We start from the raw sequence: 27,482 nt of genomic DNA on the forward strand, positions 1-27,482 counted from the left end.
TCAGCAGTAACTGTTACTGTCTAGTCAAACTCATGATTGAACCTGATAACTAACACTGCCAAGTGTTATGTTACGATGTTAATTGCTGGCACTGACATCTACTTCACTTGCACCTGACTTTGCAGATGCCAGGGGTTCAGAGAACGGATGGAGTCATTCATTTTTTATAATCTCAGCTTTTGAGTCAACTGTGCTTCAATTACCAACAGGATTTTGACAAAGCTAGCCGAGACAGAAAATGAGCGAGCATTTTGGAAATCCCATTAGAAAGTGGAGGAGTGGGCTGAGTGAAGGTCACTCAGCAGGGGTGCTGACTGAGTGACTTCCACTGTTTGACACGCAGACTTACTAAGTGTCACGTCATCCCGCAGCACAGACACCAGATTTGGTTTGACGTGAACTCTGATTATCGGGTTGCCCCCCTGTGAGGGGTTCCCATGCTGAACGAACAGATGCTTTCTCCTCTTCCTCTCCTCTCCTGCCGCCTCCCGTCCTTCAGTTACATATTCTCCAGGGTGATGGACGACAAAGATGCTGGCTGCAGTTTACACCAGATATACCAGGCACCATTAGGAACCATTTTATGCCCATTTGCCTGACAGCTGCTATCGCTTATAAAAAGTGATTTGCTCTCTCTCTCTATGCTGAGCATCCCCAATGATGGATTTATCATTGATTTGCCGGTGTCAGAGACCACTAAGAGAACAGTGCTGCAACCAAGCAGATGTGCCAGGCAGTCAGCTCACAACTATCTATCAGCTGCTGGTGAAGGGGGGACAGTTTAAGCCTCTCTAAGGCTCCCATTCACAATGACTTACTAAAAGTGCTTATGCTAATCTTGTTATCGCTTCAGGCTTCTAGTAATGGAAGACAGGAGGCTGTTGGGAGGTCGTGGGCCACATTTGTTTGCTCACCCATCTCAGAAGCACCAAGTGCTCCCAAACTATTACTTGTTACTGCATGCTTACAGTGATATCATCTAAGTGTGTTTGTTAAGTCGAGATATCAAACCCTGGTGTCATATTTAATTTGAATTTCATGCTAATTGGGCATATAAAGTGTACACGCTAACACATATGGACAGAAAATAACAGTGCAGAGGCCCCACAGCTATTGTTTGATCAGTTGTCAGCAACTGCAGCCGGGGGGACACAGCCACTGCGGGTAAAATTGAGAATGTCAGGTAGCTCTTCATAAACAAGGCTGTTAAGGTCTTTTGATCTAACTGTGACCACGTTTGTGGTGTAGAACCTGCAGGGTGTAGAACCTGCAGGCGGATCACATCTCCACGCGGCCTTACAGTCAGTCATTTGAAATGTAGATGCAATGGCTATGCTCTTTTGAAGAGAGTTCACCTTTGTGACCGGATGGAGCGAAGCGGGGACGTGATGAGGATCCTTAAATGAGGCATTAATCAAATAAAGGTCGATTTGTGACTGACGTCTGGAGGCTGATGGGGGAGAGACTGATGCACACGGGGGAGAGAGTGAAAGAGAGAGACACTGGTGTAGGCTATAGAGAGAGACAGGGCAGAACAGTTACAGTCAGTACCGTTTGGACATCTACTACAAAAACACAAAGAAAACTCAGTTATTTAGCACTGAACAGGCAATACCTAAATACAATGTGAGTGATTACAACCTGGCCATTGACACTGGTGGACACAGACAAACCTGGCAACCCAGAGAAGAGAGACCAAAAACAAAAAAGTAGAGACTAAGCAGCACGTAATGCTACACTGCAGTCTGTATAAAGACAGAAGAAGCAAACTCAAAAAAACCTCAGCTTCCAAGAACACGACACACTCTCAGACTTCAAAGCACCCTCATTATAATATACCATGTTGTAGGGCTGCAACTATTCATTATTTTCATTAGTGATTAATCGGCTGATAATGGTGGAGGAAGTTCTCAAAGCCTTTACTGAAGTAAAAGTAGTAATACAACAATCTAAAAGTACTCCATTACAAGTAAAAGTCATGCATTTAAAATTATACTAATGTAAAGGTAAGCAGCAAAATATACTTATGTATATATGTACTTGTTCTGCAGAAAAATGGCCCACGTGACTGATTCATTCTATATATAACATAATCAGATTGGGAATACTAATGCATTAATAAGCAGCATTTTACTTTAGTTAGTAATTAGCTAGTAGTTTAGTCCAGTGGTTTCCAACATAGGGGTCACAAGACACACAGAATAAAAGAAAACAACATTTGTATTAATTTGTTTAGACTTTTCTGTAATCTTTTCGTTTTTTGTGAAATACTAGATGAATTGACGTCTTTTGGACTCAAACGGTTATTCAAATGAAACCGTCCGAGAAATGTGAAGGAGCCCCAAATAGACACTGCTTATTGTAACTACTGGTTAAACTTTGACAATATTGTATTTCATAAGTCCATCATATGTATTTTTGTATGTAAACTCTCAGCTGATTTACCTCTATCAGATCAATATAGTGGAGTAACGGTACATTGGAGTCGAAGTATAACGTAGCATAAAATGGATATACTCAAGTAAAGTACAAGTACCTCAAAATTGTACTTAGGTACAGTACTTGTAGAGTAAATGCCATTTTTATTTACTTTCCATCACTGAAATCAGTTAATCAATTAGTCTATTAGGTGTCAGACAATAGTGAAAATGCCCATCAAAGTTTCTCAGATTTTCACATATCATATTTATAATGACATAAAATCTCCCAGCACCAGCACTTCAAACGATCAATGACTATATGGTGTTTACAGTGTATATTGTATATAATGTTGTGATGTGCAAACCATTTGTTGTCTTTTTTACATTCTGAATGATCTTACTTACATCGTAAACCTTGTACAACCTACTTTGGCAACAGTGCAGTTAACTACGGCCATGCCAATGAAGCAAATCTGAGTTTTTACAGACAGAGAGAGGAGGAGAGAGGAAAGATAGAGGAGACAGGTGTACACAGATAGAGAGGCAGAGAAAAGAGAGAAAGCCAGTCTATATATAGGTAGCGACAGAGAGAAAGAGAGCTGATAAGGGGACCAGAGGTGAAAAAGAGGGAGATGAATTGCAACCTATACTGTGCTTTGGTGTGACAATTTGGCCAATAAACACAAACATAAAAAAAAACTGTCTTGACATTTGAAGCATTCAAAGTCAGCCTTCAGATGTAAAACGAGTGTTGTACACGGGTTGAAAATCTGCTGTAGCGATGCTGACAGGGCGGAGGAGCGATGTGCTCTGTGTCTGCAGCGGCAGTCCTGTTATTCAGGGGCTATCTCAGCCTCTCTCTCACTCTCTCCTCTGTTACCTTGGCAACATATTTTCTGCATGGAAATAGCATCTCTTGCTGTGCCCGCCGCAGAAAAAAAGGACTTTAAGAGATTTAAACGTGCCTAGAACAGATTGAAGTTACAGAACTACAGATTGGATGGAATTGAGTTATAGTGTCCTGCATGCCTTAGCATCAAATTGGCTGTGTGATGGAGCAATGGAGCAGTTAAGCATAATAGTCATGCTTTTACTATATGTAACCAAGGATATAGTCGAAGCTGTATCTACATAGATGTTTACTCGTACAATTCTGTATTTGCAGAACAAAGTTGATTCGGTCTTACATAATATGAAGATAGCTTTTACAGTTTCATGTTTACACTGGTGGTTGTTTGCCTTAGGATTTATTTACATCTAGCATGAAATTCAGTTCTTGACAAGCAGAGCACACCCGCAGAAGTTATTAAAAAATGTAAAATGAATAATAAACCACAAAGGGCTGAGGGTTGATCCGTGAGGATTTCCTGATTTAGTCAGATGAAGGGGTTTTAGTGCAGCTGTAAGAACTGTTGGTATCTCACTGCTGAGGCTGCCTGCTACGCTTCAGTGTGATACACCTTTGTTTGCTTGCTGCCAGTGAAACCGCGAGAGAGACAAACTAATGAAAAGAAAATCCAGGCACTGAGATTGTAGGTGAGATCACACTTGGCTGCGAATAAGCTCAGATTTGACCAAAGCAGAGAGAGTAAGAGACAAAGGGAATAACATCCAGGTAAACATGCAGCACAGAATTAAAAATAGGAAGAAAAAAACACAACACAAAAGTGCCTTGACTCCTAGGAGAGAGAAGCCATAATGAAATAAGCATCTGAAAGAGAGCAGGTGTTGCAGGCTTGAAAGACTTCAGCTGCATAACAAGTAGCACATTTACTCTCCTCTGCCTTTGTCAATCAAAACAACCAATCCTGTGAATAAATGCTCCCTTAGAAAGAAAAAAAAAAGACAGGGACCCCCAAGTGGAGACATGTCTGAATCAGCCTTAACACACTCTCTCTCTCTCATACACACACACACACAGTCTCAGGTAGAGGAAAAGTGTACCTGGTTCTGAATTTTAAGCAGCAGGTCTGAGCTGTTTGTCTAAAAACAGCCAATGAGAACATCAAAATCAATTTATTTCCTTGTCAGAAAAAACAAACAAAGCAACAACAGCTCCTTTTTCTCTTCCTCTTGGATCATTTATGTGACAGACAGCGAGTATAGTTTTTAAAAGAAAAGGCTCCAGAGAGACCTTCTCAAACACACAGAGGCTCAATGACATAGTAAGAGCTGGTCTGGAGTCTGCAGCGGGATGACCAGGATCAGGCCAAAGAGCAGGATTTTAGTAGGACGCTGAGGTAGACAGTTGTGCTAATCCTGCTGGTTGAGCAGAAAAAGGAATGGATTTATGTGTAATTCACAAAAGTGCAAGTGGAGACCGGAAAAGGGAGGAAGGAAATTCCATTAAGCTGATGCAGCTTTTAGAAAATCTGTTATCCTGAGTCAAACATGAATATAGGTTATGGGTAACATGTTTGTTTTTTTTATAAATTCTTTCTCTCAAAAATACACTTTGGGAAGCCTGTGGTGCGTTTACTAAGTGTATGAATTGAGGCTCTAAGGGTGAAGTGTGACAAAACAACACTTTTCAAAGATGTCTCCTTGGACTCCTGGAAACTGTAATGGGCATTTTAACAATTTGACTTTTCATAGACCAAACAATTAATTACTTGAGAAAATTACTAATAGATTAATCATAATGAAAATAATTGGTAGTTGCAGCCCTAAAATGTTGTGATATTGCATGTTTTAGCACATTTAGTACAATGCTGTTGATCATTTCCCACAACATACAATTGTTTCTAGATTTTTTTATGTTAATGTTTATATTTTCCAATATCGTTTGTGGGGTCATTGATTATTTTCATGTATTATTATTGAACAGGCCTATGGGCACAGCCAGGGGCTCCAGCCTCTGTGTGACATGACTACTAATACGTTGGGTCCTCTGAAAAACGAAGAAGCATAAAGAACAACAAAGACGCATCGTGACATCCACTGGGAGGAGGAGTATCCAGATTAAGTAAAGGTAGCAATACCAAACTATAAAAACACTCCAATACAACTGATGGTCCTGCATTAAATAATGTATTTAAGTAAACGTTTTAGCAAGTATTTCAAATTGTTATTGTGCAGTAGCTGGCCTGCTGGAGGTGGAGCTGCAGTATATTCAATATTCTGGGTATATTATTCTATAACAATGGAGCATATTTTATTACTGGATCTTAATCTGCAAACTACTAACAGTTGTCAAATAAATGTAAATGTATTTGCCTCAGAAATATAGTGGAGTAGAGGTAAACACAATGCTCAAGTAAAGTATCTCATAATTGTACTCATGCTTAAGTAAATGTACTTACTTACTAATGTTACTTTTCACATTTTAATGAACTTTGTATGCATGCAGGCCACAGGGAAAAATCTATTTCAAATGATACAAAGATTAAAAATAAATGGTGTGAAGAGGCTCTGACAGCATGTTGCAAGTTCCTGTTTGGCAGGTGACTGAACGTTCCCAAAGCAGGTTTAGATCTGGATACCTGACTGCTGCTATGCAATGTTATGAAAGGCTTCCACATATAGGGAAAAAAAACACTACAGTCTGCTTTGGAATCAAGGTTTTTTTTTTTTTTGATTTTTTTCCATTATTGATTAATCTGACAATTGTTTTCTCCATTAATTGATGGTCTTCCTCATAAAAATAAAGAAAAACACTGATTATAATTTCCAAAATCCCAAGGGATGTCTTTAAATTTCTATCCAGCCATTAGTCCAAAACCAAAAGATATTCAGTTTACTATCACGCATAACAAGGAAAAGCAGCATTTGTGAAGCTGGAACTAGAGAATGTTTGCCGATTTTGCTTGATAATGGACTTTTGATTGTCACGTCTGCTGATTACCTTTCTTTGATTGACTAATTGATCAACTTATTGTTTCAGCTAAATAATGTAAATACAATTGTATTAAAAGGGGTAAAATGTGCCAAAACACTTGTATGATAATTTCAAATGCAATCTAAAGTTTAGTGCAGAATTGATAATAAAGAATATGTTTAGGTAGCACTAATATAGACTGTATGTCAGAGGGACTGTGTCGAATAACAAACACTTGCGAGTCCAAAAGGTGCACTTAATACAAACTTTTGTATATTTCGACAGGGTTGAATGAGCCATTTTATTGTGGGCAGTTGAGATACATGGGTGTAAATATCAACAAAGGAAGTTAATGGTTGACGTCTGTACATTACATTCTGACAAAGTAAGTGATGGTCTCGCAGTCAATTCAGCGTACGCTCCAGATACTTCAACTGAGACACGCTGTGACCAAGTTTATATTACTCATTCATTTGTGTAAAGACAGTTCATAGAAAATATAAAGCAACTCATGACTAAACGTTTCATTGGTTAACACTTTAAATCACACCTCTATCTATGTCTACGTAATTTCAATACAGCCATACAATACAAGTATACACGGTTATTTTGTGGTTAGAGAAAAATACAACCGAAGAGGGTATGGAAATACAAACATACAGCTGTTTTTAAACTTCTCATATGAGTGAAACGGGTCACACAAGGCCGGGGGCGGGGCCTATTTGTATCATAGGTACGGTCTCATAATGCAGGTGGGGGAAAAAAAAATAATCACAATTTTACTGAACATAGCCTGAGACGAGTGTACAATATGCACACTCAAGGAAAATGAGAGCTATGTGAGAAAATAAAAATACTAATAGATTGCTGTTTCTCTCCTCACTCTGGTAAAAATAAGTCTCTGATGTTTGTCCATGAGTTCCATCTTCTGGCAGCTGAGTGCCACTGGAGAAACAAAGGGACTGTGTAGGCCGGGGATTTGGGGACTAGTCACTGTGTTCCTGATCCAATATGACAGCAGAAGGAAGGGGACACACAGGAAAACTAGCTGAATTTCAGTGTTTTTAAGTCTTTTAATCTGTCAGATTGTTTTCATATGAATCAATAAGTCTTAAGCGTTTCATTCCGTCCTCAAAAGAGGTTTCACGTGTGCCGCCAGGGTGCTCTTTTTTTCGTCTGTGTGGCTTGACGCTGGTGGATGGGTTCTCATTGGTTATTTTTGGCTTTGGCGTGTGTGAGAATGTGAGACTTTAGGTTGGTTGACTGCGCAAACTTCTTATTGCAACCGTCGAAAGGGCAGACGTAGGGTCGGTCTCCAGTGTGGATCCGCACGTGTGTGCGCAGGTTGAAGTCCAGAGAAAACCTTTTCCCGCAGCCTTCAAATGTACACTAAAAAAAACAAAAAAAAAACATGAGGAGCAAAGGAGTCAGTTTTGCCTCTGATCAGACAGTATGTGACATCATTTTCTTTTTTTTTTTTTTTATTATTATTGACTATTCGTTACACCGCCCACCCCCCAAACTGCAATTGTCCAATCACAGTTTAGCAACGACAGGCCTGTCAAGCTTTAGATTTCCCCATAGGTTGAAGCGGTGTGCATGAGGCTGTAGTAACAGCGACACTGCACTTCACAAATTCCAAAGACACATGCGCAAAAATGTAAGGAATGGACCAGGATTTACATGTTATATTCAAAAATAGGAGCCCGGTTCACAATTAGCACATCCACCGTGTAGTATCTCCCCACTGTGTGAAAGTTGGTCTTTGATGCTATCAGAGTTTAGCCAGCTCTGTCCTGCTCTTTACTGGATTGGAGTCAAGTTTCCACTTCAGCAACAAATGTTACCTAAAATAATGTTAAGTTTGCACACACTGATTGGTAATACAAACAATAAAACTAAGCAGCCAAACAGGGTAATGTTTGGACAAAAGAACAATGTGACCTTACATCTTTCCTTATCATACTACTACTACTACTACTACAATTATTAACATCTAGCACTACACTGCAATACAAGAACAATACTGTTTTCTCTTTCTAAAAATACAGATGGTTAATCGGCCGACATTCTAAACTGCCTGACAGGTGCAGCAAATGATTAAATGAAAAAGACGAATTTACATGTCAAAAACATGTAAATGTGATTAAAAGTTGTCAGAAATTATGGAAAGTAAGTAGTCATTAAGTGATGATTTTTGAACATGAGCGAGCAGTTGCTTATTATTCCATTGTCCTTAGCCTGAATTCGACTTAACACTGTGATGGGCTTATGTGCTTAAAATGTTAAAATAGTGCACGTGTATCTGTGCGTGGGGGGAGTGGGAAGTTAGTTCTGATACCAACCTGGAAGGGTTTCTCCCCTGTGTGAACAAGTTGGTGACGTTTGAGTTTGGAGCTCTCGACAAATGCCTTGCCGCACTCGGCGCAGACGTGCACGCGGGGTCCGTGGGTGTGGAGATGCTTCCTCATGGCCGAGTTATCCCTGAACATCTTTGTGCAGCCCTGGGGGCAAAAACAGTGCAGCGCAGAGTTGACAAATGGCACAGACAAGCAAATAGTGTAGCAGACTTGTAAACTCGGAAGTGGTGCGCCAAAAAGGTTTTTCGTTTTCTTGTATATAAATGTCAAGTGTCCCCAGCATTTTGTTTGGTTTCCTTTAATCACAATTAAAGCCTGCAAAGTGGAGCTGTATCTGTTCTTCCCTGAAAACGTAATGTATTGTTAACAGCTTCACACTCCAATGACAGAGTGCTCATACAGCAAATAACCTTACATTAGCTAAACACGTAGAGTTCAGCTGAGGCTTGATTGTTCTTGTAAGAACATGAAAATCAATACACTTGAGTGCTTTCTTCACTTTTTAATAACCTTTACAGAAATTTTCAATAACCCAGAAAGCAACAATGTAAGACTATCAAACCGAGACTATTAAACAGGAACAACAAACTCTATTCAGCAAAGTAGTGGCATGGTTCATGTGGGGACAACGTCACTCACTTTATGAGGGCAAGCTATCGTCCGGGGAGCATCGTCCTCTTTGACTTTCCTGGGCTTCATCCTGATTTAAAAAAAAAAAAAAAAAAAGACATGGTTTGGGGTTTAAACAAACAAAAACAGACATGTCGCAAAGCAAAAGCACCCATGTTAAGGTCTAGTCTAGTTGTAATGTTGATTTGATTCAGTTAATCAATAACCAGCGTCAGTAAGAGGTCGTCTGTTACAGCGTAAACATCATCACTTGACATTTCCCCTCTAGATGGAACATGTTTACAAAAAAAGAATCAATGCACAGCAAAAAGATTCTGTGAAGTTATTATGGTGAATAATTACATAATTCCCACTCACTATGGCCATTTACTGATCTCCCCATGAAATAAGCCTGTTTTAGCTGACATTTTATAGGCTATATAAGCAAAATTCCAATAATTATAAAAGTAGATCAAAATCTGTAAACAAAACATTTAATATGCATTCTTTTTGCCTGACTCAAGTGAAACAGAATATCTTATGACTGTGTAGAGGGAGAGAGCAATGTTTATCTCACACTACATTTTACCTTAGTGATTTCTTTTGTGCATTTTTTTTTCTTAAAGAATATTGTTCCCCTGCACGTGGGCGTGCGCAGGCACCCATCTTTTTTTTGCATATTCATCAGAGTTGTGCACATTTGTATTTTCTCAGGAAAACAGGTGTACATTTGGGAACAAATGATGCAGAGACAACACACAAACACGCACTCACCTGGCAAACTCGGCCAGCTGTTTGGGGTCTGAGAGGTCGATGCCCGGGATACCACCAGGGGGCAGCTTCTTCCCTGTCATGTACTCGGAGTAGTCTGGAGGGGAGTTCTCCCCGACAATCTGCTCCTCCACCACTGACTCATGGTCAATGTCTTTATTGTCATCTAGGAACACATTACAGAGACTGAACCGATAACACATTGGTGTTTCCCTAGCTACAAGCCTGAGGGAGGGCAAAAACATCTGCAGCTGCCTTGGCCCTTAATGTTATATCAGGAGTCACATTATTGTTGCATAATTACTTTGGCATTACATTAATAAAAAAAAAAATTGACCTATTTCTACATATTATTAACTTACTCCCTATTACTCATAATGTTGCATGTTATTAAAATGTAAAAACCAAACATTTACCAAATTAGATGCCAATGATATAAGTGAGATAAGACAACTAAACATGACAAACGTGCAGAGTATATAAAAAAATAAAATAAAAAAAACTTCATTTTTACAATTTAAAGTACGGGAAGAAATTGGGGCGTATATACTTAATTTATAAAAAAGGGTGACATGTACCAAGCAGGCACAAAAATAAATGGCCTCTTTCAATTAAGACGTGCATGTGTAAAAACAAGAAGCTAAACTACTGAATCCTATTTTAAACCAACCAGCAGAGTGCACTAGCTCCAAATAGCTGCTGTGGCCTCTCAAAAACAAAATGAACAGGTCGATTATCAGTAAGGAATACATCAACCACTCACTTCGCTGTGAAATAAGCAATCTCAGAAATAGCTCTTGGTTGCCTTATAGGAGCCCTCTCTCAGTTGTGATGGATTAACACCTGGTCAACATTACATTGCACGCAGTACCATCACTCTGCACAGAGGCAGTAGTTGCCCGATGCAGACGCAAAGCTGTCTAGTGAGCCAACGTTACTACCAACAGCAACAACCAGAGCTAACTGCTGAACTATTTACTGATTAAATAGTACCTGCCTTACAATTTCACGCATATTAAACTTTCACAGATTTTATATAATCCTCCGGCGCTACACCCGCTGCAGTTGAGCAGCATGTGCGCCACAGTTTTGCGGCCTGCAGATATCCAAAACCCAGCTGTCTCTATCTCCCCCTAGCACCGCCGCCATCTCTGCCTGGCAGCGACTATCGCCATTTTTTCGAGGCCGCCGCCATACTTACTAGTCTCGGGGAATATGGCGGCGCCCAGCAACACCTAAACATGGCCTCCCTTCAAAACAAAAACATTTCGATATGATACAATATGGTTTTGCATCGAAAACTTGCATTATTTGTCGTTTTTCACGGCGGTGCAACGTACCACTCCAGGAACTAGTCTGGTGCAGCAGGACAACGCCCTGGCAATGAGGCCTCATGCAGCGGCTAACAACGGAACGGACAGACACAGCTGGGCTAACGTTTACTTACCCGATGCCCACATTGTAACAGAAAATTCCCCCTCCAGTGTCTTTATTTGCACCTGCTTCTGTTCCCATTTTCTTCCGCCAGCCTCCGCACCGCTTAAATAGCTCTTTTTGCCCGCTTTCTTGCCACCAGTGCCGCCTCCCCGTTTCATCCGACCTACTGAGCTTTTCCCAGCCACAGTCACCAATGTCTGTTCGATGTACTCGTCCTCCACCCCCGGAGTCGGTACCGGGATGAGGATCTGGTCCTCGAACCCGCTCCCGCCGTCTGTGTGCAGGTCCGAGTCATCTCCACCGACCACCTCCTCCCGGGTCTGGACCAGGATCACCTCCTGGTGGTGGTGGTGGTGGTGATGGTGGTGGTGGTGGATCGAGTTGGGGTCGTCCGAGACCAGCGGCTGGAGCGCGATCATGGGCTGCCCATCGTCTTCGTCTTCGTCGTCTTCGTCGTCGTCATCCCCGCCGACCACCGTGGTCTCGATAGTCTCCACTGGTATCGTTTCCACCTCTATCTCGTGGAGCTCCACGATCTCGGCCGGCATCTCCGAGCCGTCTGCCTCAATGTACAGCGTATCTCCGGATGCCATGTTGAAGTCCGCCAGCTTGCTTGTCTCATTCACGCCGTGTTGTGCTCCTTTTTTGACCTCACAAACACACTCACACACCCCCCAGCTTAGCTCCTGCCTCTGTCTGTTGGTTCTCCCTCTTCTTCGATAACAACTCTCTGCACTCCGTCCCAAGGCAGTTCTCGTTGCCACTATGCTCTCCAATACCGAAATATCGCGAGAGTTCAGTTCAGCGATAACGTGATAACTGTGCTGCCGGTGGTTTGGCAAACTTTGTTGAGGTCCTCATCTGAACACATATTTTGGATACGTATGATTTAACAAGTAAATGACATAATAAGGTCAATGGAGTGAACATAAGATCTGATTGTTATACCGGTATTTTAAGAATTAAAGCTGTAACTATTATTTAACTTAACTTGTTGTAGAATTAATCAAATCACAATTGTGTCTAATATGCCCAAAATAGCAAATGTCCACCACAAGTAACCAGATCCCAAAATTATATGATATGTTGCTTTTTCAGTTTGAATGGGATGAAATGGGAAAGCAAGCTCTATAGGCCTATCAAGCAAACATTGGTAATTTTTAACACCACTTTTATGATTATATGATATTAGTTGTATTGGTTATACTTTTTTAGTTGTACTTTTTTGATAGTCCAACTCAACTGGAAACCTGCAGACTGTTTTAAAACAAAGAAAAGAGTTCATTAGGATATCTTTTATTATCAGTTATGTGACCTGTGACCTCAACGATTCACATGTAAAGCTCTGGAAATGATTACCTAGTGAGAACTTAACCTTCATGTCTCAACCATGGATGTATTAAGAAAACGGTCTCAACCAGTTGTATCCAGTGCATGGAAGCAACATAGTATTGAGGTGGCTAATATGCTATAGCTTTAAAAGTATGCTGTTTTCGTTAAATGATACCTTACAACGAGTGGCTGCAGCAAATAGGGCCTAAAGGAACACACCACACTCCTATGGTGGAATCAATAAATTGGTGTTAATTATGAATTACATTTTATAACAAACACGTTCATGAATACAATGTAAATAAATAAATGAATACATAAAAGAACTGTACTACATTCATTGATTATCTGAGTTTATCTTGGAATATATTTAGCAAATCTATTTCCAGTACACTTTTGCATCCATTGTGTGCAATACTTGAATAACAATAGGGTTGCACAGAAACAGCTCAGATGTTTCACACTTCTCTGTGCTGCACCAGCTGTAATTTATGGCACTTATTCAATAAGCACATGTTTTTGGGTTAAAAAAGATTTGAGACAAAATCACAAGACAGGCATCAAAACACCCAAACAAACACAAAAGGAAAGAGACAGCCTCATTTATCCAAATCATTGTTCACAGTTTTATTTTCATTCATTTTAAACTTAGTGCGGTTTCTTTTTTTGTTGTCAAACCAGGAAGCACTTTGTCATAAAAGGAGAGAATAAAATGAACAATACTTCACCATATCCTTGCAGCCAATAAACATTTTATTAACAACATGATCACAAATACTCTGGTGTATTAATTTTTTTTGTTTTTTTGTTTATAAGATTGCAATATCCAAAGAAGTTTATTTCACCCTCGTTTTCAGGTCAGAGACAGTTTTTTTTTCTGCCGTGGTTCCACACACAGCTGTGTTGGAGAAAAGGATAAAAAAATAAAAACTTAAAAAAAAAAAATGTTCCAGGTTAGATGATAAGAATTTTGTTTGGATGTGCTTGCAACTGTATGTAAAACAAAAACAAATGAAAACAAACAATATAAAATACAAAAGGTTGACATAAACTGATGTGCAATTATAATTACCAACATTATCATTACTATCATATTCTCATGATCATTTTCCTCATTATTACCATTGTACTCACTACACTACTACAACTTATATCAACATTACATTGACAATCGTAAAAATGATAGTAACAATAATGAAAATGATAGTAATAATAGCCTTATAATAATAATAATAATAATAATAATAATAACAATATAAAGTTTAAAACAAACTTGTGAAAAAAGCAAAACAAACAAAATCATTGGAATTTTATCCATTCTCCTTCAGGCGGAGGACATAGGGGCGAACTGGGCAAACAAACAGAAAATGTGAGGAAATTAGAGGAATCAGTGCGAGAGTGTGCCCCATTCACGTCCAGACAAACAAACCAAACGTTACACAGACATGTGTGAGGTGTAACACGACAGCTGAACAGGATGAGTAGATGTCACAGTTTGGGCCTTCATTCCTGACTTCTCTTACTCCTCCTCTTCCTCCCTCCTGCTCAGGGCCACAGCAGCTGCTGCATGGGCAATGGTTCAAAAAGGTGGTTCATGTCCGGGAGTGGCTCTGAAAGATTATGTCGTGCTAATTCGACTGAGTTCATGTCTAATGGCTGTAGGCAAAGGAGAGAAAACATAGGAACAACGTTAGGATGATAATACCCTGTTAACAACCCTCATAACACGATACTCAACAAGTTAAAGGGGGCACTCCCCTGATTTTACATATACTGTATGAGATTCAGTTTAGTTATCACGAGCAGAACTACACATCCTGTGAAAACAGTTATATAATGCCTTCTGTCATTTTGGAGAGACATTTCCAAAGTTTAAAAACAATACTCTGATTATGTCATAGTGATGTCATCAGGGTTATCTGGAACTTGGCTCGAGGCTTAAAACCGTTATAGAAAGCCTGCATTGTAAACTTGTATGAAAGGCAGGGAGGGTTTAGGGTTCATCTGTTGTGGCAATAATAATGCCACAAATGTATGGTGTGCCCATTTAAAGAAAACATGAAGAACATGGGGCAACTTCAGGAATAGATGTGTCATGAGTAAACCAATAAACCAAGAAAAAAAGAGAAAATAATGCATTCATTTTTTTTTTAAATGTAATGCAATTGACCCTTTCGATGATATAGACTGCAATGTAATAAACATTCCTATAACATGAGTTGTTTGCATATTTTAACCAATGACTAATAATGCGACTACACAAAATATTCACATTTTTCTTATCTATGTGAGTTATTATATCATGAGTCATATTATTACACTTTTTCAAAATATGGTAGTTCTTTTCAATTTCAGTATCTATAGGTTTAATATATATGTGTTACACTATGTAATATTTATTCAATTTTAAGGATTTCTTTGTAATGTATTATCATTTTTGCCACACTATTTTGTATCAAGTTCTATAATGTAATATGTATGCAGTTATCAGAACACATTATTAAATATTTAAGTAATAATACTATTGTAATAAGCCAAGGTATTCTCATTGTATTGTTGCTTGTGTATGTGTCGTAAGCTTTGAAGCTTTCTGGGACTCTAGTGCAACCTAGTGGTCAAAACTCGACATAACTACCCAACTCCCACCATCCCACTGGTTACATTTCCAATTAAATATTCATTAACATAAATTAGGAGAGAGTTAGGAGAGAGACAGTGTTCCTAAATGTTGATTCATTGCCCCTCTTTAGTGTTCCAAGAGAAAAATAAACATACCATCAATGATTTCCTCCTTCACTTTGTGCAATTCACGAAACACCTCTTCCAAGATTTCCTAACCAAGCGGAAACAAATAGATAAGTGTTTATAATCCATCACACATTTATTTACTGTAGAAACATTTGTACACAGGAAGCAGATGTTTACAGCTAAAGGCTAAACCAAATGAACTGTTGGAAAACAAATGATTTCTTGAACAATCAAGTGGTCTGACTTTGAATACGTTTGCAGTCATTACGGTGGGTTTTCTTTACCTGTTTCATTCTATCAAGGTCTAACGAGTCTGCGTCACTGCCACCCCCACCGGGTCGTACCCTGCATGATAAACAAAAATCATTCTCTGTCAGATTCACTGCTGTTGTTCTGCCTCACAGACATAGCCAATGAGCTGTGATGCTTCCAGCTCTCACCTTGAAACCATTGACCTGTCTGCAGAGTTAGCTCGGTCCCAAGGCTTCTTTGCACCATCTAGACATTAGGAACGGAGTCAGACAGAAATTTTTTTTTACTGACATTTCCACATAGTAGATATGATGTATTCTTCTCTGTATGTTTTCTATTGCCTTGAGTCTTCTAGTCTGTCAGGCTTTCACAGAAATAATTTCATATCATTTTTAAGGAAACTTTAATTATATCAAAAGGCATCATAACTTATAAACTTTAATGACAACCACCCAGCACACACTGTAGGCAGACATACAGTACATAGATAGATACATATTAGTCCCAGCCTACTGTAAAACAAGAAGTAAGAAAAGCCTCTGTCTTCCACTGTCAATCAGATGTGTTTCTCTGTGTATGCTGTATGTTTACTTTTCAACATGACCCGCTGAGACGATAAGAGATGCCCAAACCATAGAAAATACGCTATCGTTTTGTGTAACATTGTTTACTGTGCTCAGTTTTCCCCACCTGTGGCATTCTGTCCACTCCGAGTGCTGGGTGACGAAGAATTTGGGTCATCCTGAAGAAAGACACAAGGATTAATGAGCATCACTACATCATCATCATCATCATCATCATCGTCATCATCATCATACTCATCATGGACACTGTCATTTATTAATACACATTGACAGTACAGGTTTCTTTTATCTGATGTTCTTTGTTTGTAATGTGTTTCTCATTGCAGTAATCAATGTTTTCATCTCAATGCAATTGAAAATTACCATACATCAACGTTACAACGATCATTATCATGCTCCTCTAAACACCACCAACATGATCATGATCCCTGCCTCAGTCAACATCCTTATTATCTTTGTAAATCACAGGGAGAACACCAGCTTCATGAAAACAAACATCAACATTACTGTTTTCCATTCACTCACATTTTGGCTGTCCTCGGGCCTCTCTGAGGCTAATTTCCTTCTGGGGGAAAGAAGAAACCTCAAGTGAGAACAGGGCATTTCATCCAATGTCAATAGTGTAATAATAATAATAATAATAATAATAATAATAATAATAATAAACCGTGCACTGATTAAAGACTTTAGTGACCAATGACATCTAATGTGGCTGCAAGATGTTGATGCAAAATGGTTTTCTCAACTCATTGCTCTGACCTTCGCGCCAACAGAGCGTTCATCTCCTCCATCAGTCCTCCGCTTCCTCCACTTGTTCGGTTGGCTTCATTTTTGCCGCTTGGAGAGCTGTCGTCTTGGGGCTGGGGAGAGGAGAGTCCAAAGTTACTTGTTACTCTCCGAGCAGTAAACCTTTGGGATTAATAAAGTCTATCTTATCTTATCTTAAGTATGTCAGTCAGGTTTGGTGGAGATTACCCAATTATATCCTGCCTGACTTAAAGAAGTTTGATCAAGACATAAAAGTCACAAAGATAAACTGGTGTCTCACTCTTTGAACGCGGCGCAGTTTGGCTCCCGCGATCATAGCGGCGAGACCCGTATGGGCGGGGGGTTCATCCCCATGACTCCCTCCACCCATGGGAAGTGGTGGTGGGAGCGGAGGTGGGGGTGCCCCTGCTGTAGGTGGTGGAGGTCCCGGCGGTGGTGGAGGGGGAGGAGGGCCACCCATGTTCATTGGGGGAGGTATTACTGGGGGGGCCACAGAGAGCACAGCAGGGTGGCCTTGGAAAGGAGAACCTGGAGGGAAAGTGTGACATGTGAAGATGGAGAAGACTCCATCTGTCTATATGTACCTGCACTGATAACTGTGAGTATTTGAGTTCAAATGCATTTTATCATGAAAACATATTTTCATTGTTAACGATACAAAGATTTTTACTATGTACACTTCAGATGACATGTGCTCTTTAATGTGAGTACCTGAGTTGGACGTCCGTCGCTCCCGCTCCAATTGTGCCTGCATCTGCTGCTGCTGCTCCATCATCTGCCTAAAGGGACATGTAGGAAACATGGCCTGTCACTTAATATCACAAATGTCACGTCTTATCAGTAATTCTGCCATTTTACTATCCTACAGGAACAGTGCAGCTAACCATCTCATAGCAGCAGTCGGAGAAAAGTCCTTCTGCTTTAAAGCTGCGATAGGAAACTTCAAAACAAGCTCCCGAGGAGGTCCGAGTACGATTCACTTCAGAGGGGTCTGAGTTCTTTTGGGTTGTTCACATATGCACAAAGAATGCTGACTAATCACACTGAGTTCATTATCTTGCTCATTAGTGGCTAAATGCTAATATATATAATCACCAGCTAGACCCTAAATTTGTCTGTCTGTTGTTTGGTGCTAGGCAGGTAGCATTCAGTACCCAGATAGCGTGGGTTTATCTGAGCTTTTTTGCTGAAACAGCTGTTGGAAACAAGGTTGAGGAAAGTGGTTACACCAAAGTAAAACATTAAAGTTGCAGGTTGTAAAACCAAAACAATGACAGATGCTAAAACGCTACGTAGAATTGAGGAGAACTGCAGAGTCAGGTGCTAATTGTCTATGGGACTTAACGCTACGCACATTACACATATATTTATTCCATTCTTAATAAGAAATAGTGATTAGTGCAGCTTTAAAATCTTAAAGGCATACTATGTAACTTTTCCCTCTTCGGTCCCCCTACAGGTTGTCTCATTGGAACTACAGCCGCGCGAGCTGTAGTTCCAATGAGACAACCTGTAATCAATCAAATCAATCAAAAATCAATCACAACTATCCCAGGCGGCGCTAAGCCCCGGATGCAGCGAAGGTGTCCTTGCAAAATATATAGCGGAGATAGAGGAAGGGGAGGGACAAGCGGCATGATGTCAGGCTTTATTCCACAAGTACAACACTGTACTACTACTTGAAAGCCAGACTAGTGTTTCTATGACTCCACTATTTTGTGAAAAATTGCATTTATATGGGATGACTTTCTCTGTTGCTGTCATCATACTGAAAGCAGCTTTGATTTGTGTAGCATGTAGACTTTAACATGACTTGTCATCTACTTGTCTACACAGTTCAAGTAACCTTTTGGCGTTGCTGCACAGTTTCCCCATGGAGCATGAAATAATCTTCCTTCCACATCTCCACTCTCCACCTTTTAACCACCACCCCTCCCTCCCCATCTTTCCTCACATCTCTGTCTCTGATGTGAGAAGCATATGTATGTCATGACTCCAGAGAGAGAGAGAGAGAGAGAGAGAGAGAGAGAGAAAGGAGACAGCTCATGGACAGGAAGTGGAATTTTCCAGCTGTGTCTTGGAGAGGAGAAGTGCTGAGCCAGCAACCTTCTCGACGTGACAGCAGCACACGCAACGGGAGCAGAGCTGCTGAGCAATACTGCCCCGCTACCACTGGAGAGAGAGCTCAGTCAAATGAATTTGCATCCCCTGACACACACACATGTGCACACGCAAACTCCGAAACCCACACGCATAAGCACACAATCTGCCTTCACAATCAGAGACATAATCCTTTGTGCCAAAGGTTCAGTTAAGCAGACATGGGATCAGAGAGAGCTGTAACTCCCATCATATTTGTTCTCTTAAGCCCTGGCATTTGGAATTTGGATGAACCAATAGGCAGAGCCAAAAAAGGTTTAAAAACAGCAACAAAGACCTAGTTGTGCCTGAGTCTGTTTCTGAGGGGGAGAGAGGAATCATAGCCACAGTGGAAGAAATTCAGGCCGCTTAGTAAACCATGGAAACTGCCTCAAGCATAATTTCCAATACTACTCATCCATTATTCTGGATTATTCAGTCTGCCACTATGATTCAGAAAAAAGAACATCTTGTGTTTTAGCGTTTTGAAAGATTGCTGTCTTTATCTGACTGTTAGCCATACAAGTTGCTGTGAGGCAGACAGAGGGCTGAAAGAGAATAGGAATAAAAGTCATTAAGAGCAGCTGTCTGCGTATCTCAGTTGCTAGAGTTCATATTCTCATTCTACGTGACAGGTTGTTAGACACATGGGGCTGCACTCACTACCATAATTCCAACCACTATACTCGTTTGGACTGAGTTCACTGAAAGTTCATCCACTGGTTTGGAGATAATTCAGTTAAATGTTCTGAACAAGCCATCCTACCTGCACTAATATACAACAAGTCCCACCAGTAAACATTTTGGAAGCAGGCAGTGAATGTCAAATCACTGGTGGGAAGCTCTAAACATAGCTGAGAATCTTTCATCTTTTTCGAAAATCCAGTCTTTTGGAGTGCCACTGCGCTCCTGCATGTGCTCTTCTCAGCCAACTTCTTGTTATGAGCGATGAACACAGTTTGGGTTATTTCACATGAGAGATTTTCTGTAGGCTATTTGTGTTTTTGTCTGTGCTCTTCTCACCGGTTTGAAATGGACGTGGCTTTGTTGAAAAATGGTGATAGTTCCGTCCAATCAGAGTTTAGCAACATTTTAATCAAAAAACGGATTGTAGGGTTGTTTGCTATGTGGCCAGGCTACTGTCAATCAAATCTGATCAAATCAAACCCCCCCCTGTCCTGAAGCACATTAGCTTAATAAATAATCACTATGAACATTTTACAAACTTTGATGTTGAACATCATGATGTTAAGTTAGCCAATATTTAAAGGTGCTATAATCAATATTTTTTATGATAACAATGGATCAAATGATTTTGCTAAAAGGGTCACTAGTAGTGACATAATTATCCCCGGACTGCTCTACGGAGCATTTTAGCTTCTTTCAGCTCATTGTTTTAGTTTTACAGCTCACAACCTTACTGTTTTGGTTCACTCTTACCACTTTCAATGTGTCAGCGGCAGAAAGCTGATTAGAGAAAAAAGCTCTAAAAGCCCACTGTACCCTACCTGCCCAGCAACAAACAGCAGACAAGCCAAGTTAGCGACTAGCTGGTGGACATATCGAGCATTTAGCTGCTAAAGAGCCAGATACTTTCTTCAGAAGTTGATGGAGACCAAAACGTAGCTAAAAAGAGGGTGACTATTGGACTTCACCAGGTAAATACAAACACAGCTTCAAATAAATGCTAATGTTGCTCTGTATCTGCTGGATGTGTAAATTACTAGCGACTTTTTGCTAACAAGTTCACCATATCATTGTTGTGTTTACAGCTTGTTGTGTCCAAAATTCAGTTAATACAAGTTAATGTTACAGAGAAGTACTTCAGATTTAAAGCCAAGTTTAAATATTTTTTAAACATTGTTAAACCATTGCACAGTTTTCAATTCAGAAACTTTACCTCGCTCTCTGAACTTCCATCTCATCTGAAGTTGGTCCATTCTGGACTTGGCGCTGGACAGCTGGACCTAAAGACGCAAATGAGAGCAGGGAGAAAGAAAAAGAAGCTCAGATAAAGGGAAGTTGACCTTTATAATCCGTTACGAGCAGTGTAATGTTAACTGAAATTAGTGCCAGACAAGACAATTAACCACCAAATGACAGGGAATGAAACAGCAGTTAATCATGATGTCCTCTTTCTTCTGTAATGACTGAGTAATGTGCAATGAAAAGCATATTAATCCCTCACTCTAGGTAAATGAACGTTAAGTGATTCATCCACTTTACTTGTACAGTTGGAGATAAGCAGAACATAATACAAAGTGTGTGTGTGTGTGTGTGTGTGTGTGTGCACACATAAGAGAGAGCTGCTTGGCCCTGCTGTCACACTGCTCATGTGCTGTTTACTCTTGTTACCCACTATGTGCTATTAAGGATACATGATGCTCCATTTAATTCTCAATACTGTCTGAGAACAATATACCCATCTCACACACACACACACACACACACACACACACACACACACACACACACACACACACACACACACACACACACACACACACACACACACACACACACAAGTCAGGCAGAGACCCATGAGTATTATTCTGTGATGAAATGCAACTTGCCAGTGGGTTAAGTGTTATGAAAAGTAAAACCAGAGCGATGTCTGGAGTGTGTTTGAGCTGCTCTTTCATTCAGTCGGCCCTAAATTAAGAACAGAGGAAATTTTGTCGCCTGCGGTTGCCAAGTCATTGACAAAACACACTGCGGTTTCTGTAACATCTGCTCTTGGAGTCAAAGTTCACAGACAAGAGAGATTTTGAGCATTTGTTCACCATACGCTTTAGATAAAAAAAATGTTTTACTTAAAAATATACTATAAAAGCTAAAAAATGGTTCATCCCTGCTTCTCTCATCAAAATCAGCTTGGACAGTTTTGTGTTACAAGACGTGAAGTCAGTTTATGACCGCAAAAGGCTCAATATCAAACATTTGTGACTTTCTCTAGTAGCTCCCTCTCTTACTTATGATGTGAGCTACAAGGCACTTGGATGTAATCCGTTTAACACCGTAAGTGAGCTCTGCAGATGGAGAGCCAGATAGAGAATGTAATTAATTGAAGACATGATAAGATGAGGACAAAAGGACGTCAACTCGAGGATTACAATCAAATCAGAGTGAATCATCAGTTTTCAATGAAACCGTTCTCATCACTGAACTCCCCTGGAACAATATTAATCTTCATTGTTCCTCCTGAGAATAACTTTAGCACCGGCCTATTTTTAAAATTGAGAAATGGGATGAAGTCTTTTTTAAGTTATGGGAGGAGAGGACAAACGTTGCGGTGTAAGGACTTTTACTTTGTTGATTTATGATTTCTTTGCTATCGAACGCTAATGGAAAGTTGTTGTCGATGTGTACCAAAAAAACCCATAAACAATAGTGCCCCCCATTTGGGTTGCTTCCAAAGACCCTGACCCCGTCTTTCTAATTAACAGTGTCCCTTACAGTTTCACAGCTCTACACAGTCAGGCCCTTTTCAGGGTCAATACTCACTGACGATCTTCTCCACTGCTCACATATTCTAATGGAAGTGACTCTTGGCGAGCTGATAGTGCTGATGGCCGCCATTGATCAAGTAACAGAAACCCCAAAATAACACAGGACGACAAAAGACCTGACTCACTCCTACTATCAGGTACCTCAACCCTATATATATATATATATATATATATATATATATATATCTACTACACACACACACACACACACACACACACACACACACACACACACTAACAAATTACAATTTTGTCTCACTCAGGGCTACAAATAGCCTACTGTAATGCTTTTCGGATTAATCTATATATTAATTCATGTCTTTTATTTGTTTTTTAAATCAAGACTGAAACAGCATAACATTTTCTAAACTTTATAAGAGATGTCCCCATTAATGGACAATGGGTTGTTTTTTGGGTCTGGAGTCTCTGCTGGTTGCCTGGCAACCTCACTGTGATTACAAGAGTCTCACTGTAATAGTCCGGCACATGACTCCACGCAAAGCAACACTTTTTTTTACACTTAAGGTGCGTGTGGAACCAGCCTAGATGCTTCCAGTCTTTGTGCTAAGCTAAGCTAACTGTCTCCTAACTTTAGCTTCATATTTAACAGACAGACATAAGAGTGGCATTGCACTTTTCATCTGTTGCATTTGAAATGGTATTTCTGCTTGATAAATTACTCATTCCTGGGGATCAATTAACTGACAAATTGTTGCAGAAGTGAACTAATGTTCACACAAATACAGTTCAACATCAACTACAGGATTCAACACTGGTGTTGCTCTAACACAAGACCAAGGTCCAACTGTTGCTTATTTTGCATTGTTGCTTCACCAGTGAGAGAACTGTTTACATGTATTGTTTTTTGAGTCAGGAAATTCACTTTTACTCAACTAGTGTCTGTTATTACAGTTGAATCATTGATGATCACTTCTATTACAGAATGAATGCTGTTGTCTAAATAAAAATAAGAAATGTTGTGCCCTTTATTTTGTAAGTTCCAGTTTTTTCATCTAAAATAAAGCTCTGAACTCTCTCCTCTTAGCCTTTTGAAAGCCATAAAGATCAGAGAAGCAATGCTCTTTCTACTCTGGTGGCTCAATAACTTTAAAATGGGCCCGTTCTTACTTTTACTCAAGTTTTTAAACATTTTAACACAAAATGCTTTTAGAACACTGTAGCAATAATAATACGGGACAGAAAAAGGCAAAGTTGATTTACATCATTTGTAATTTGGCCTCCCCTATGAAGTTATAATACCGGCTGACGGCAACAATGAGTCACACACTTGTAGCAATGGACACCACCACCTTTATATACTATGAACACAAACACACAAACTTGAAATACGAATTGCCATACAGAAGTTCAGACACGCAGAGCTTTAGTACATACATGACATGCTGAAGAAGAGGAACCGGCTGTAGCAGACACAGAGGCACTGACAGACCCACTCCCCGCTGACCATCTCTTGCCTTTAGTTGCCCTTCCTCCCCCTCCATCATCTACATCTCTATCTCTCTCTCCTCACCTGCTTGCCTTTCTCCCCTCCTCCCATCCCAGCCACAGTATCATCTGTCATCTTCTTGTAACCCACACCTCCAGGCAGCAGCGCAGCGCAGCGAGCATCTCTGGTTAAGGTTTCAAAAGGTCGGGTTTGTCTGTAGGCTGCGCTGCCTAATGCCACTCGCGCGCACACACACACACACACACACACACACACACACAAATATTACAGAGAGCTGATCAACATGCATCTCGGCTTCAGAATGAGCCTTGTACATACAGAGTGTCCAGTGAGATATAAAATATCTTAATCTTTAGTTTCTTTTTCTTCTTTCTAAATTGCTAAAACAGAAATATATGTCTTAAAATTGGCTACTTAACCTCATTTACAGCCAAAGCTCTTCTTATATTCAGTGAAAGATGTGAAATACAAAACAGAGAGCGATTCTTTACCTTTGTAAAGCTGTTATCAGCACTTATTTTTGTATATTTACTTGATTAATGACTTAATGAAAAAAATCTGCTCACTATTTCAGCCCTGGAGCAGAATTATCCCTTACCTCTGATCTTTTCACACTTACTGTACATGTGACAGCATGGAAATAAAATATTTCTATGGGTGACAGAAAGTGTCTTTCTGACTAACTCAGTATGGAAATAGGCATGGCAAAATGTTAGGTTTTGACCTTCTTACCACTAGAGGGGGCAGGCACACCTGCTTTGAGTGGAGGGAATCACACATCATTTTGATCTTTGCTTTACAAGGTGTGAATGTGTCTTATAAAATCACTTTGAGCACACAGATGCGCTAAAAATCTGATGTTTGCCACAGCAACAAAAACCAAAAAACATGCATTAATTGCCTCTATCTCTCTCTCTTACTCAAACATACACACGTACACACACATGGTTATGAAAGTTGCTATTCATGTGTTTTCTGCAGTGTGTGTGTGTGTGTGTGTGTGTGTGTGTGTGTGTGTGTGTGTGTGTGTGTGTGTGTGTGTGCTGGTAGCATTGAGGCTATCAGTCTGTCTATCTGTCAAGTGTGTGTATCCTCCTCTTGTGTATTTGTGCACTTGTGCTTGGCTGCCGTCACTCGAGCCTCTTTGTTCCCCATCCCATGTTATTAGGCAGATGAAAAGATCTGCTCTCTAGCACGGGACCCAGGGGAGGGCTTCTCAATGACTCATTAAATTAAGAAGCTAGAGGGGACTGCAGGGGGAGACACACTGCTGCTGCTGCTCGAGTAATGACTGGCAAGCTGTGATACGCACTCTGTCTCTCCGTCTTTCATTCTATCACTCCCCAATTTATATTTATCTGTCTTGCTTTTCCATACACTCATATGTATCCACATGAATTATAAGATTGCCTGTCGTTGGTGTGCATTGACCACTGCAAGAAGTCTTTAAATAGACTTGTAGCAGGAAAAACACAGGTGGAACTAATAACATTAACGATGGCTCGTTACTGATGTGTCCCAACAAGCCATACCAGTGAGCAGCATACACAACGTAACACAGCCATTATTAATGTTATTAATTACACCTGTGTTTTTTTTTTGACAATTAAGCGTAAAAATATCAGTTGTAAAAAAAAAAAAGCAGATTAAAGAATGTAGATACATGTGATTGGTTCAGCATCTGGATTCAGTTATCATTTACTGATGATGCCGTGTCATGACTTAATTTCCCAGTAGAGGGGACTCTCACTTCTCTTATTTGATATCTCCTCGCTCCTTGGTTGAACTGGAAGTTGTTCTAGCCCTCCTTCGTGAAGGCTGCCTCAAAGCTCTTATTCCTGCCCCCGAGGGTCAAGGATCGAGGAGGGATCTCCGAGGAGCTATGAGCGAGGATACACAAGAGCAGCCTTCCCGGAAGCCCGGCAGCTGAAAGCCGTTGCTAACTCCGCCCATACAGCTGACAAATTAACGCAACGCTTCAGAGGAAAGGACGTCACATCCTTCTAAAACACATTTCCTCATTTTCTCTCTCCTTGCATGATTTCCTCCGTCTCTCCCGTGCTTCCTCGGTGGGACGGACTAAGACGCGAGGAAGGGAAGCAGGTGGAGGAGCCGGGGATGCAATTTAAGGTGTGATTCGGCCTAGGTGTTAAAATGAAGACTTTAAAGGCCCTACATACGTATGCTGCGTTCCAGGCAACCCGTAACCCGTGTTTTCACAACCTTCTACCCGTGAAAGTGCCCTGGAACGGCAGTCAAACCCATAACTTACTACCCTTACTAATGTCAACGTTAGGTAGCTGCTAGCTAATGTTAACGTTAGGTAGCCTAACCTGAACCCTGCCAACGGCACAATGTTTAGCTAGCCAGCTTTGACGGTGTGCCAAATGTCATTATTTTTATCATCAGACACACAAATCTGCCGCAAAAGGGTTCGTCGTGACTTTGCCTGGAACGCTACCAAGTCGTGAGTCGTGACTTGAAGTCATAACTTACGGGCTAAAAATTGTGTCCGGAACGCAGCAGTAGTCCACCCACACAGGTGTGTCACTTATTTTTCTTGATTAGATTCCTTGTGGGGGCATGTAAAGACTGGGCTTGACTGACATCTCTCTAACCATCCGGCTAGTTTTGGTGGGAAAAGCAACCAATTTATCATTTTTATTGGTTTGTGAAGTTTAATGTAATCCCAGTATAGTTTCGCCCCACTTTAACTGAAGCAGCGGTCTAATCAGACTGATAAAGTGAAAACACCTGTGTGGGTTTGCAGAGTCTTTAGAGTGTAATATATCACATACTAATAACTGAGTTGATGGTACAGTAGATCACAGTTGTAGAAGGCCGGCTGAGCTTTCATGTGTGCGCTGCTCTTCCTCCTGTAAACATTAGTATGAGTAGTTTTGCCACCGACTGTTTGTTTCAGTAACACACACTTAAAGTACACTCTTGATTTTATCGACAAAGATGTACAACCTCAATTGCTTTGTGTTATTACTATAATATGATTTTTAAAAATCTATTTGGTGAGGACAAACTAAAAACATATGCCCCGCATGGCAGAGGGAGTTAGGAAACTGTTAGCTAGAGTGTGAGACAAGTTGTGGGACATCACACCACCATTCTTAATCACTGTGAGTCCATCAGTGGCTTCCTGCTGCACTCTGAATTTCTATTGCATTATTGATATGCACAATATTAATATTTGGCTGGCTTTACAGACTACTGCACCTACAATATAAGTGTGGTGTGATACAGGCCAATGACCTGC

The 27,482-nt window shown here is 40.3% G+C and overlaps 2 protein-coding genes across 3 annotated transcripts in view; both read right to left on the reverse strand.

The window, feature by feature from the left end:
• Positions 1 to 6,519: 6,519 nt before the first annotated feature.
• On the reverse strand, positions 6,520 to 12,186 carry yy1b (YY1 transcription factor b). 2 transcript variants are annotated; one of them, XM_078274418.1, is made up of 5 exons: positions 11,425 to 12,186; positions 9,981 to 10,143; positions 9,237 to 9,297; positions 8,583 to 8,741; positions 6,520 to 7,626 (listed from the first exon to the last, which is right to left on the reverse strand). In XM_078274418.1, exons 1-5 carry the CDS (start codon positions 12,005 to 12,007, stop codon positions 7,444 to 7,446), a joined length of 1,149 nt encoding a protein of 382 aa, XP_078130544.1. In that variant the 5' UTR covers positions 12,008 to 12,186; the 3' UTR covers positions 6,520 to 7,443. The 2 variants fall into 2 exon arrangements, with proteins under 2 accessions (XP_078130544.1, XP_078130545.1); XM_078274419.1 differs by having other exon boundaries at positions 9,981 to 10,131; positions 11,425 to 12,183.
• A 1,168-nt stretch (positions 12,187 to 13,354) lies between these two features.
• Positions 13,355 to 27,482, reverse strand: part of evlb (Enah/Vasp-like b) — a 49,305-nt gene continuing 35,177 nt past the window's right edge. Inside the window, exons 4-13 of the mRNA XM_078274420.1 lie at positions 21,138 to 21,204; positions 17,810 to 17,877; positions 17,379 to 17,626; positions 17,090 to 17,190; positions 16,856 to 16,895; positions 16,437 to 16,488; positions 15,935 to 15,992; positions 15,779 to 15,839; positions 15,522 to 15,579; positions 13,355 to 14,402 (exon numbers count right to left, since the gene is read on the reverse strand). Of these exons, the coding sequence (XP_078130546.1) occupies positions 14,365 to 14,402; positions 15,522 to 15,579; positions 15,779 to 15,839; positions 15,935 to 15,992; positions 16,437 to 16,488; positions 16,856 to 16,895; positions 17,090 to 17,190; positions 17,379 to 17,626; positions 17,810 to 17,877; positions 21,138 to 21,204 (791 nt within the window). The 3' untranslated portion in view covers positions 13,355 to 14,364. The remainder of the gene's footprint in view (positions 14,403 to 15,521; positions 15,580 to 15,778; positions 15,840 to 15,934; positions 15,993 to 16,436; positions 16,489 to 16,855; positions 16,896 to 17,089; positions 17,191 to 17,378; positions 17,627 to 17,809; positions 17,878 to 21,137; positions 21,205 to 27,482) is intronic.

Source organism: Sander vitreus, chromosome 18 (assembly GCF_031162955.1).
Source record: "Sander vitreus isolate 19-12246 chromosome 18, sanVit1, whole genome shotgun sequence".
Taxonomy (NCBI): Eukaryota; Metazoa; Chordata; class Actinopteri; order Perciformes; family Percidae; genus Sander; species Sander vitreus.

What these genes read in the sequence shown, in the direction of transcription:
- yy1b (XM_078274418.1), bottom strand. Translation starts at nt 12,007, where the DNA reads ATGGCATCCGGAGATACGCTGTACATTGAGGCAGACGGCTCGGAGATG. An exon ending in TGTTACAATGTGGGCATCGG is followed by an intron (nt 10,144 to 11,424) that starts GTAAGTAAACGT and finishes ATGTGTTCCTAG; the next exon opens with ATGACAATAAAGACATTGAC. An exon ending in CAGGGGAGAAACCCTTCCAG is followed by an intron (nt 7,627 to 8,582) that starts GTTGGTATCAGA and finishes TGTTTTTTTTAG; the next exon opens with TGTACATTTGAAGGCTGCGG.